Source organism: Rutilus rutilus (assembly GCF_951802725.1).
Source record: "Rutilus rutilus genome assembly, chromosome: 2".
NCBI lineage: Eukaryota > Metazoa > Chordata > Actinopteri > Cypriniformes > Leuciscidae > Rutilus > Rutilus rutilus.
Genome location: NC_140210.1, coordinates 36,157,055 through 36,170,494, shown reverse-complemented (window position 1 = coordinate 36,170,494; position 13,440 = coordinate 36,157,055). Strand labels below are relative to the sequence as shown.

The 13,440-nt window shown below is 39.9% G+C and overlaps 2 protein-coding genes across 2 annotated transcripts in view; one reads left to right on the top strand and one right to left on the bottom strand.

Annotated features, from left to right (window-relative positions):
• ctnna2 (catenin (cadherin-associated protein), alpha 2) overlaps positions 1 to 13,440 on the top strand; it is a 505,838-nt gene that overhangs the window by 347,869 nt on the left and 144,529 nt on the right. The gene's annotated exons all lie outside the window — the stretch shown is intronic.
• On the bottom strand, positions 2,283 to 7,095 carry lrrtm1 (leucine rich repeat transmembrane neuronal 1). The gene has a single exon (XM_084402909.1). The coding sequence runs from the start codon at positions 6,037 to 6,039 to the stop codon at positions 4,465 to 4,467; it is 1,575 nt and encodes a 524-aa protein (XP_084259035.1). The 5' UTR covers positions 6,040 to 7,095; the 3' UTR covers positions 2,283 to 4,464.

Sequence of the window (13,440 nt, the reverse complement as noted above, 5' to 3'; positions counted from 1 at the left end):
AAATCGGCTATTTTAACCAGTGTAACGGCCCGTGTCATTGCATCCCCTGTCAATGACATCATATCTGCTTTACCCTCGATATGCGGTTTTACTTCCGTAGAAACCATGGAAACACCAATTCGTCAAATAAAATGACCTGTATGACTAGTAATTCACAGCCCGTTCTCATACCCAAAGCGTCACTTTTTCGTCACTTTCTGACATTCGTCAATATCCGACGCACAAAGCACCCTTTAGCGTCCATATGAGACGCATAACCCTACCACATACCTAAACCTACCCATAACCGAAGCGTCTCATATTGACGCTAAGGGTGCTTTGTGCGTCGGATATTGATGAACTTTCGAAAGCGTCAGTTACATGACCCCTAAACCTACCCATAACCGAAGCGTCACATATGGACGCTAAAGGGTGCTTTGTGCGTCGGATATTGAAGCATGGTTGAAAGTGACGCTTTGGGGTGAGAATGTGCAGCCCGATCTCACGGGAAAACGTACAAATTCTACGAGGTGGCTTATTCGTACGAATTCATACGACCTGACTCGTACGAATTACTACGTTTTTTGCAAAATCTTACATATTTTACGAATTGGCCAATTCGTATGAATTCATACGAATGACCTACCCCTGACCCCGCCCCTAAACCTACCCATCACGTGGGTTTAGACAAATCGTACAAATTCGTTCGAATTAGTACGAATTAGCCAACTTTTTATCATTCGTACGAATTCGTACGAATTGGTCGTGAGATAGCGTTGGAATGTGTTGTAATTCAGCACTCGTGGCTATTTCATTAGAATTAAATAAAATAATGTTCATATAAGTGATCAAATGTAACTGTAACATAGGCTGTAAAGGTGAAGACGACAACTCCCATGATTCCACGCTCATTCACAGCGTCATCAAGCTGCGCTATTGTTTTGAATAAGCAACCTCTATCGGTGAAAATTACACATTGTGCCTTTAAGTCTGTGAGACTGTTCCGATATTCTTTACCCACATGATTTGCATAGTTTGAAAATTTGTTTTTGTTCTCTAGGTATTTGTAGCATCTCACCATTTTGCTTTGTTTACCAGTATTGACCCTCCTCAACTCAGTTCTGTACAACATGTAAACACTTACAACCCTTAGTAATCATTTGAGAGTTTCATGATCAGTTGCTAATTGCATGTAGCACACACACACACACGGTCGCTTAGGCTAACAAGGTCAAAAGCTAATATCTCGCCCCCCTCCATTTGGCACAACTGCCTTCCCACTGATCAGAGGGCTCATGCCTTTTCTCACTGCTTGAATCCATGTCTTAGTGATCGACCATTGCTTTCTCTCTCTCTCTCTCTCTCTCTCTCTCTCTCTCTCTCTCTCACGTTCTCTCTGATAGTACTGGGCATATAGCCAAACACTCCCCACACTAATTAGCCAAAATATCAATAAAAGATTGTTGTATAAACAGCCCCCCCTCCCCCCCCCCCACACACACACATACACACACACACTCACACACACACCTATTTTTCTCTCTGTCAACACAAACACAAATTATTATTGTTTTTTGGTTTGTTTGTCTGAAAAAATAACAGGCAAGAAAGTCTGTAATTGCATAAAAGTTATCCATATCGATCTGCCTCAAGCCTCATCAATAACGGTATTAATTATTAGTTAATTGTCAGAGCAGTTGGCCAAGGGTTTGTTAGCAGCATAAGGAGGAGGGGAGAGATTCATATTAAACAAAACCTCCCGCCACTTGAAATATTAATTTGCTTCTTGTGAAGAAAAATAGAAAATAATAATTAAGGGAAAAGGGACTTCAAAACAACTCCCAGCAGTGCCAAGATGAAATGACAAACATACAATATTGATACAAAGCTAGAAGGGCTAAAAATAGGCCACAGAAGCTCTTTGATTGGAGCAGGACTTAAATGTGTTCTTCGTGCTATAGAGAAGAGAAGGGTGAATGAAATCAAACAACTCACTCTATGTCTCCATTGTTTCCCCTGTTACCTTGACGCTGGTATGATTAACAGCTATTGTTAGTGAATGACATGTTTTTGTTTCCCTCAATTCAACCACCAACTGCCTTATTTTCTTTCATTTTTTGCTGGCCATACGGGGAACAATGCTGTCATTTCATCGTTGTTTTGATGCTAGGAATCTGCCAGTCAAATAGAGGGTTTTTTTTTACGTTTTTTTAATACTTTCCAGAGGATTCATTAAAAAGCCAACCACACGTTGGAGTGTACATAATTAGGGGTTTGCTTCAAAATATGTCACGAACAATATCATTCAACGCAAGGAAATTAAAAAGGGTGGTAGAAAGTTTGTAGTCCAAAGAGTGTCAGATCAGAAGTTTTGAATAATGCATCAGCATCTTCAAAACATCTTCATTGACAGAAAACAAGCATTAACAGCTAAACAATTATTATTATTTTTTTAAATAAAAAATAAAAAACAAATAAAAACAGCATGACTAGATTAATCAGGAAAGGGCTAAGCGTGTCACAATGCTTATCATTTACAACAGTAGGAATACATTTTATTGGTTTAGCTTGGCTTAGCTTCATATATGCATCAAATACAGTGCTGAAAATAGAACAGTTTTATATCAAGTATTAAAGGATTCAAATGGGGCGGGACTTTGGAATCCATAATAAAACTGTTTGATTTGATTGTAAAAATATTTGCTCAGCCTTACATTTTCCCTTTAAGGCATATCCCAGTCATACATGATAAATTATTATAACTTCACACATGCAGCTGGTCAGAACAAACTCAATTCCACCTTTTCAGGACAGGACACACACACACCCACTTAAATAGTCAAATGAAATGCATACACATACATTCACACAAACGTTGTACCTCACACACACACACTCCATCTTCACAGTGGCATGTCCCTATGCTTACTAAACAGATCTATTGTTATAACAGCCAAGTGAGTGAGGTGACAATACAGTCAATGCAAAGTGAGATCTCCCTTATTTATAACCAACCTGCTTTTGTTGTTTAGTCCAGATACTTTACACTGTGGCAGTAATCCTGAGCTGAGCTTAGAGAATGCATATAGACAAGCAACAGGTGTATACACGAACACATACAATGCCTGGGCAAGAGAAATGCAAGGGCTTGTTGCTGCGGTATCTTGTCTTCCTCTGCTGCTGGTGTGAACACTAGGGAGCAGCCTGTACCTTCTCTCAAAGGCCCTGTGCTTTTACCAGCTCAACAGCAACTGATGCGGGATGCACACAATCTGACAATCCGTCAGGATGATCACTCACACAAAAACAACGGGTGACCACAGGGTGCCTTTTAAAGTAATGTCACATTTAAACAGAAATCCACAATGAAATATACATCTTTAATCAGTGAAACTTTTTTGGGTAACAAAAGAAAAAAAACTCATGGATTATTAATCACACCCCATTTCAAGTACATTTAAATTTAAATGTTTAAGGCCTCCCCTCACTCTGATTTTTACCCCTCGGTTGAGGCGCTTTTTACGTCTTGTCTCTGAAGTCTGTGGAAACAGTGAAGGAATTAAGGTCTTAGACACTCCTTGTCTTGTTTATTTGCACAGCACACAAATGTTTGACTTTATCATGTGAGATTTGATCAAACCACGTCAGCCTGTTTTGTTTTTTGCTAGTTTGCTTAATCTATTCAGGATAGTTACAAGGGGGGCAACTGCAACAGCCATAGCAATCAAGCTTTGCACAGTGATTGTATCTCGGGGAGAGACGAGGAGATCTGAATCTTAGACTGAGGCTTAACATTTCAAATGAAGTGAAGCGCTCCCAACAGCCCTGCTTATTTACATCTTGCAATACTGCAGAGCTCTCTGAACATCTTTCCCCGGGATCACAGACAAAAAAAGCAACCCTCCAACTCACCTGCAATAATGGTTACTGTGAATTGCAATTCATTTATTTAAACATTTGTATTTTCCTCTTTTTTTTTTCTCCATAGATTACAAAAGAAATAGGATAACATCTTGCATTTTTATCCCTACTCTTGCATTTCTGCTGTTAACATATTTTACATAGAATCTTTTATTTCTTTAAGGGTTTATTTGTTTTGTTGTTTTCCTCTCCGATTTTGTCTGTTCATGTTTGTTTCCACAGTAAAAATGTTGTTGTGGATGTCCTCAGTAGCTTTAGAGAGTCCTATAATATCCTGAAGTAGAAAGACACATTAAAGCTCAAATATCCACTCTTCACAAGAGAAGCCAGGACAGGTCAGCATAATTATTCCACATCTTTTGCATCAAGTACACAGGTTTCACAGTCAGATTCTCCCACAAGGCTTTGATGCTGTTGAAACCAGCACTAAATCCCTGTTTTTAGTCCATTTGCCCTCCAGAAATGTAGCTTCCTCCTGAGAGCAGCTAAATGAGGTGCCAAGTTTAAGTGTGTTCCATCCAGTCATTGAAACCATTGACTTTTAAAAACAACATGGGTGGAATATCACACCTCGCACTCTCGAGATGTCTGCTGCTGGCACGTGCAAGAGCCGTACTCGTTGATGATGACAAGTGCCCCCTCAATATGGTTGGGTTTGTAGTCAACGTAGTACTCGGATGCAGACGTAGTAGCCATCTGCTGCATGGTCTGCTTCTGCTTCTGTTTGCGACGCTGGCTGGTGAAGCATTGCCTCAACTGCCTAACGCCTGCTGGGAAACATTTCCAGGACACATAGAGCATGAGGACCATGATCAGAAAAGAGAAAATGAGGGCCATGGTGCCTGTCACCACCTTGTGAATCTGCATGGTGCTCTCCAGGTCATCAGCGGATGCAGTCACTGTTAAGGAGTTGGTCACCACTTCCCCACCCTCCACATCCTGCAGGTCATACGGATTTCTCGTTGGGCCATCGTATATGAAGCCTTTGGCCCGGTTTCTGGTGGCGGTGAAGGACTGTGTGGTTGCTTCCACATTGTCCTCGCATAACTGGAAAGCGTAGACGGCATCCAGAATGTCCTCACCCTGTGCAATGTCCGGGCTGGCGCACAACAGACCACTGTCACGTTGTCCCTGGAAGTTGCTAAGCCAGGAAGCCAAGGCACAGACATTCCTGCTGCATTCCCAGTCATTCCCCGACAGAGAAATGCTGCTCAGGGAATTCCAAGAGTCCAAAATCCGCTGATTTATGTAAGTTAGTTTATTAGAGTCCAGCATAAGAATGTTAAGGTTGGGCACACTTTCAAACACATGAGGTTCAATGTACTCAATCTCATTATTGGAGAAGTCAATCTTCTCCAAGTGGTCCCAGGTCCAGTCAAGGGTGCTGACCACAATGGTGGCCTTATTGTTTCGCATGTAGAGGGTCCGCAGGGATATGAGGCGGGGGAAATGGGCCAGATTGACTTTCACCAATTCATTGTGCTCCAGATGCAGTTCAGTGAGCTTGAAGAGTCCGGCAAATGAATTACGTGCCAGGCTCTGCAGCTGGTTGTAACCCAGATCCAGGAATTGCATGCTCCTGCAATCCTGGAAAATCCGCACAGGGATGAATTTAAGGGCATTGTAGCGCAAATGTAAATTGGTAAGCTTCCTAAGGCCATGGAAAAGGTCTGGCTCTAAGGACTGAAGTTTGTTATAGGATAAATCCAATATTCGCAGGTTGGGCAGAGGTCTAAAGGTCCCGTTGGGCAGGCTCTCTATCCGATTGGTGCTCAGATCCAATTCTTTAACCCTTCGCAGCCTTTCAAAGGCGCTCTCCTCCACTATCTCAATATTGTTATGATCCAAGTAGAGCCAGGTAAGCTGTGACAGGCCCACAAAGTTCCCCTCCCGCAGCTCAGAGATGTTATTCTCGCGCAGGGACAAACCAATGGCGCTGCTCAGATTTTGAGGGATGTCAGTCAGGTTGAGCCCCTCACAATACAACAGCTTGTTGTCGCATCGACATGGCCTCGGACAGCTCCCCCCCACCAACGGAACTATTTTCAGAACAATGCCCAGGGAGCACAGAATCAGCCCAGGTGGCTTCCTTAGGGGCCACTTTAGGTACAGACCAATTAGAAGGAAATCCATTAGCATGAATATCCTGCAGTGTCGTAGAGAAAAAGTCCATTGAATCTTTCAGATCTTGGTCATTGTGATTTGTAACTCCCCTTTCAGTTGATATATATTTATAGAGAATATGGATGGTGATTTGTCACTTAAAGATTCAAGAAATCCTGCCACATTGAAACGAGAAGAGCGACGACAAATAAACGACAAGTCACTTTGCTCATGTTAGATCAGAGAAAGGAAAAGAGAGACAGGGAGGTAAAAAAATTTACTCCTCGAGCATCAATCTCACATGAAAGGATGCCTACTCACCCCTTTCCAGAGGCTGACAACCTCTATTCAGTTGGTCCCTTTGTGCTGACACTAATTATGTGCGAAACTAAAAAAGACCCCAGTGTGGTACAAATTCAGCCCCCCCTCCTTTTCATCGGACACCAGATCCTGGCAGACTTACAATGTCTTAGTTCTCCTCGTGTGAAAGAGCCAAAAAGAGAACGAATCCAAGTGGCATTCAGCAGGCTGGGAGGAAGTGCAAGTTTCCCGGACTGCATGCATGAGCGCTGTCCTCTCTCCGTCGTTGCTCTGCATCGACTGCTGCGCCGATCTGTGGGAGAGATGAGCGGGGGAAAAATGCGCACGAAGGAGGGAATAATCCACTCCAAACTCTCACTCTCCCTCTCCTTCCTTCCTTCTCATCAAAGACTCCCGATCTGTTGTCGCAAATCACCATCCATAACCTAAAGTGATCACTGACCTGCACAATGTACATTGAGTGAAGCTCGTTGGCATTCTGTCAGTGGTCATTTCTTCACAATTATACACATGCAAAAGCTGTGTGATCTGCATCATATAGCTCTCTTTTTTCCTTTCCTTTCCTTTTTACTTTTTTGTATAGTGATATCCAAAGATCAATGATGGTGTTTCTAGTAAGACTCAAATCTTCAGCAAGGTCTTCTTTGTGTGAAGCTCATTTCCAGTGGGCTGCGGAGGCTGTAGATGCTGAGGCTGAAGGCAGGCACCGTGTACGGGGAGGCGAGAGATGCTCGATCCCTTGCAGCAGACTAGTGCACTGGCAGTGCATGCAGAAACACCTTCTGTTCACTGAGTGTCGTAAGCCACTCACAATTCAGCCCAGGCGCGCTCTCTCTCTCTCTCTCTCTCTCTCTCTCCCTCCCTCCCTCCCTCCCTCCCTCCCTCCCTCCCTCCACCTCCTCCTGGTGCTCCTCTGCTCACCCTTTTTTTTCCTTCAATATGCGCTCTCTCTTTTTCTTTCTTTCCTTCTCTCTTTCTTTATCCCTCTCTTTTCTCTGTGCCTGAGACAATTTGATATTTAAGAGAGGCTGGGCTTAAACTATAGTTTAAATGAAGCACACATCTGAAACATTACAATCCGTCCCCTCCCCACCTCAAATTGGAACACGCCATCTATCTGCTAACGTCTACTATTGTTAGTGTGCGGTTTAAACTTAAACTGTTAGTATGCGGGATTAATATCCTTCTAATGACTTAAACAGTGTGTCAGTTCCCTGTTGTTTTGATGTGTTGAAGCTCTTGCGTAAACAAGAGGATAATTTTATGATAATTATCAGATTTATATTTTATATTTTAACAGATAATTTGTATCTGTTATTAGGCACAGTGCATGGCTACTGGTGGCCAGCACTCACCAAAAAAAGGTGGACTGCCTTTAAAAAAAAAAAAAAAAATTGTATCTGTTCTTTCTTTCCTTTATATATAAATCTTTTTTTCTCTCTCTCTCATTGACAGGATAGGCATTCAGCTTTCTTAAATCTAGATTTGTATGATTCATTCTTTTTTGAGACTTGATAAAGAGCAGCATGTCACTATGTGAGTTTCAATGACTAGGTACTCTCACTAGCCGATGAGCTATCCTAGACCAATATTGATATGGTCTCTGAGCGAGATGAATGTGTGTTTTTTTTGCCAGGCTCCAATCGGACCATCAGAGTGAGTTCAAAATGGCATTGTAGTGTGTAAGCATTGCCTTTTCAGGCTGTTAGGTTGTTGAAAAATGAGCTTGTGCGCAACGAGCATAGCAATGGCATATGTAACGCACCATATGTCATAGCAGTTAGCTGGTAGTACACATAAGCTTAGATATAGTCCAGGGCAAGGAGACTTCCCTCTCCTCCCATCACGCCCCCGCCCCACCCTCGCACACCCTCATTGGCCTAATTCTGAACCCGAACCGCTAAATTTACATTTCATAATGCTGCCTGCCCAGGCTTGTTTATCACAGACATTTCAAGTCCCGCCATCCAGTTGGAATACAGATATAATCTGTTGCCACTTAGCCAGGCTTACATAAATATTCTGCTCAGGAGCCTTGTTGCAGTGCACCACGGATTGCAGTCCCCAGGCTTGTCATTTCATTCCGATTAATTTTCAAGGACAATGAGCTGTGACGATCCCGTACATGAAGCTTGCATGCGTCTGTTGGTTTGCCTGCTTTCTGATGACTGCCATCATTTTAAGATCAGCCTTTTCCTTTGCTTTGCACACTGTGAAATATGAATTAATCTCATGTTGAAAATATGCCACACATAGTCTGCTTTGTCCGCTAATTGGCACAGGAGTCTGCAAACAAGGGCAAGTGAACAGCATCTGCTCGGATTACCTTAACTCATGACTAAAACTCCTACGCCTTGAGGGAAAAAGCCCACTAAGCTTTTTTTTGCTCAGCATTTACTTGAGAGAAACACCAGGGTATTGGACCAGCCTCAGCCTGCTGTTAGGGTAAAATCAACAGATCTTAGATTAGCTGACAGGATGGCAACTATTCTCAGCACATCCAAATGTACCCCCATCATATCTTTAAAACAAAGCTCCCACAGAAACATTTTAATTTGCTTTCTATTCTCCAGATGATTATATAAAATAGCTTTTCTCTGCTGTTTCAATGTGTGCCTCAAATATATTACATCTTTTGTCACCTAAATGCTCTGCAAAGATTTGACATAGAAATGGATGTGTTGAGCTCTACGGGCGGAAGGAAAAAGCCTGCGAGGCCATGACCATCCTAAAGCCTGATCTTTGTCTCCTCCACCTTGCCCATCACTCTTTAGCTGTAATAAATGGGTTTACCATCAGCTAATGACGTGGTGCCCAGTAATGACTTGACACAGCGATGAGAAATGTGAGATGTGAGAATCCCAACCATTTCTTATAGTGTATCTGAAGCTCTTTGGCTAGAGATAGCAGACCCCAGATGTGGTTCCAATGTTTCTCTCACTTTTAAAGGAATAGTTCATATTTTTTTAATTTATTTTTTTAAATGTAATCATCTCGCCCATATGTTGTTATCTTTTAAGATGAAGAATTTATGCAAACCACCATAAAAATATGGTTATCCTGTTTTTTTAACAAATTATTAATATCAATTCGGTGAACTGGATCAAATGAGTCAACTCAAAATAAGCATTATTAATTATATTATTAATTAATATTTTGAATTGATTTATATTGTCAGTTTTTAAAATACATATATATATATATATATATATATATATATATATATATATATATATATATATATATATTATATATATTATTATTATTATTTTTATTTATTTTTATTTATTAATGTTTAAGTTTGAGTAATAGTGTTATGTGCTTTTGGCACTCTTATTCATTTGTTTTGATGTTTCTATATAGATTTTTTTTTTGTATTTTTATTTTAATTTTTTTTTAATTTCTGAAATTTCAGTACAGTATTTCAGTACTAGTTTTGGTTGCACTTTATTTCGATAGTCCACTTTAGACATTCTACTAACTATAAGTAACTTTTCAACTACATGTCAACTAACTCTCATTAGAGTATTAGTAGACTGTAGTAGACTGTCTAAGTAGACTGTCAGTAGGTTATGGTTAGGTGTTAGGGTTCAGGTTAGTAGAATAAGTTGACTTGTAGTTGTCAAGTCTGTTGGGGGACCAACAAAATAATGTGTTAGCAAATATTAAGCAGAAAGTCTACTAATTCTTTAATGAGAGTTAGTTGGCATAGTTGCAAAGCTATTTATAGTTAGTATGTCTAAAGTGGACTATCAAAATAAAGTGTTTTTTTTTTTTCATATTACAAATTTAGTTTATTTCAGCTGCCAAGAAAAAATAAAATAAAAATAAATTATATATATATATATATTTATTATAATTATTATTATTATATATATATATATATATATATATATATATATATATATATTTTTTTTTTTTTTTTTTTTTTTTTTTTTGTTATGTCAACAGATGAAAGTAAGTCTAATGGGTTTAGAATAATATAAAGGTCATATTTTCATTTTTGGATGAGCTATTCATTTAATGAGATTCAAGAACAAATATAAAATATTTTGTAATATTTTTGTAATATTGTCATAATGTTCCTAGAGATTATATTGGTATTGGAATATAAATATTGTTTAAATGTTGAACAAATGAGAAACGATCCGTTCATCATTCAGAGCACAGTTGTGTCTATATTCACCTCGTGTAATTTATTGCACTAAAGAAGTAGGTTGCCTGATAAATATGACTCATCTTCATTTCCATACATAATAGAGATGACACAGATGAGGTGGACCTGAAATGATTTTGATTGTCAATTAGATGTGCATTGTGTTTATGCGTTATACACTTAATCAATATCCTGCTATGTTCCATTTTAATGTTTTCAGCATCATTAAGTGTTTAACCCCCAGATTCCCCTATCCTGTGGAACTAAGCCAGTGACCAGCCAATGCTTAAGTCCACCGTAGCTCTCCTGCCTTTATAATGGATACCTGCTCTGCCCTGTCCTGATGAGACTTAAAATGGCCGCACTTGCCAGTCAGAGCACAGCATTTAGGGACGTGTTCAATCAATGGCTCTGTTCTGGATTAGCATTACTGTCAGTGAGGTCTACCTTCCCGTCTCAGTCGTGCTGCAGAGATTTACATGCAGACCTGCACACAGTCACTAGTATTCCTGACCAGGGAAAGCTTTGCCTTGGAATGTCTTTTTTTTTTTTTTTTACTTTCTTTGCCATCTTGGATAATAATAAGAAAAAAAGTCACCCATTTCCCTGGTGGCCTGACTCCACAGGCCGACTCTCAGATGAGAATGAAAGAGTCAGTTCTCTCAGTGGGCCATTTGGACACTGTTAGCCATCAAAGGAATGTGGAGGATTTCTTGGAAACAATGAGTACTCCTGGGTGACCCTCCTCTCTGCTCATTTGGGTCATTGTAGTGCTTTAGATTTGTAGGCCCCTTATTAATGCAAGTGGGATACTTTTGAGTTGTCAGAACAAAACAATATGGTGAATAATCACTCCTTTCTCTTTCTTTCTGTGCTTTTTTGGAATAAGCACTCATAGACAAAAACTAAGCAGATTTAGGAGGAATCTGAACATTTGCCATTAACAAAATATATATATATATATATATATATTAAACTATTTACAGTACAAGTACGTACTCTCAGCTCTGTTTGATACATTTGAGCATATTTAAATCTCTTCCACATAATTTCATAGATTTATTTTTATTTTCCTCTCAACGGGGTGATTCTGGGATTTCAGTCTCCCTTACTATACCTGAGAATGAGCTCCGATAAATATTTATAAGTGTGCGGTGCTAAATTTAAATATTGTTCGACTGACATTATATGATCAATTAAATGCAGCCTTAACAGCAGTACCTTAAGGCTGTATTTATTTGATCAAAATCAGCCATTTTCAGCAGCCATTAAACCGTCTTCATTGTCACATGATCCTTTGGAAATCATATTATGCTATTTGTTGCTCAGGAAACATTTTGTATTATCAGCAATGAAAACAGACATGCTGTTTAATTTCTTTAAAAAGTTATATATTTTTCAGTATATTTTGATGAATAGAAATTTCAAAAGAACAGCATTTATTTTAAAGGGGACATATCATGAAAATCGGACTTTTTCCATGTTTAAGTGCTATAATCGGGTCCCCGGTCCATCTTCCAACCCAGAAAACGTGAAAAGTGACAACCTAGTAACTTTGTTTTCGTAAGCCTTTCTCTGCAAGCATGTCAAAAAATAAGCCGATCAGATTTCGCTCCCCTTCTGATGTAGGAAGGGGATCTTATTATAATATTACCACCCCTTATTTTGCACGTTTCCACCCACTGCGCCACCATTTGGTTTTCGCAAGCGATAACATTCTATCCAGTTGGCAATGGCAAAAGTTCAAGCAAATCATGCAAACTGTTCTGTCTTTGGCTGCGCAGAACACTCTTTGACCAAACAATGTCACAGCTGTCTTATAAAGACCTCAGGGAACTGTGTCAACTTGTGTAAAAGTTAAACAAGATGGTACATGCAAGTCGATGAGATGAATCAATTTAACTCCATAACAACTACATAAATGTATCCACTAACCATTCAGAAACGTCCATGTGCGTCTAAAAGTTGCAACCTTTTCCTGAGTCTCTCTGTTAGGCTGCACTCCGCTACTGGTTATTTCTGAGATTTTGGATGAATGAGATTATTCACGTTTTTGTATTGTATCTGAATTTAACTCATGTAAAGGATCAGCCTCTTCTGAACGGAGGCAGAGGAGCAAAAGCTCATTTGCATTTAAAGGGACACACACAAGAAAAACAGCACATTTTACTCACACCCAAAAATGGGCAAATTTAATATATGCACACACTTACACAAAGGAAACATGAAGATTCTGTGTTGGCTGTAAAATCTACTTTGATAATATGAATGTAATCAGTAGGAATTTGTTTGCAGTATGTTAGCGTTTAAAAATCAAATAGTCTAAAGACCGACAGTAATAGTCTTCAGTTAGAAATTCATTGTGTACTTGTAAAAAACAAATATCATGATTGTGAAGATCCAGAAGCCTTTGCTGCTCAGCCCCATTCCCTAGCCGGTTCCTGCCCTTTGGCTAAAGGCTTATTGATTTGGCTCTCTAAGCAACTCCATCTCCACTGAGAGGTTCTTTAGGTGGACCGCAGCTGAGGCCTGCTGACCAAGATACTTTGGTGTGATCAAATTGTGTAGTTCTCATTCAACAGAGCCACACTTCATGTGTCTGTACATTTACAATAGAACAGACAATTTCAGCTACCTACAATCATGGGAAACACTAATCTGAGGCAGGGTTCCAGACTGCGACCAAAATGGTCGCATATGCGAGTGCATGGTCATGTAGCCTACTAAGTTAAATTCACGCATGAATTTTCCTGCATTGAACTTGTTTTAGCACCCGCCAAAGTGAATTTTTGTCCCGCCAAAGTCTTATTTGATCGGTGAGTAATGTAGATGAACTGCTGCGCTTGTGACAGGGTGCATGTTTAACTGAAAGAACGAGCAGAGAGAGAGAGAGAGAGCCGGTCGCGCGCGCGCACACTCTCTCTCTTCGGAGCCATCGAAAGTGTAAGCAAGACTTCACC

Excerpts from the sequence above, each read along its gene's own strand:
- lrrtm1 (XM_084402909.1), bottom strand. The coding sequence starts at position 6,039 with ATGCTAATGGATTTCCTTCTAATTGGTCTGTACCTAAAGTGGCCCCTA.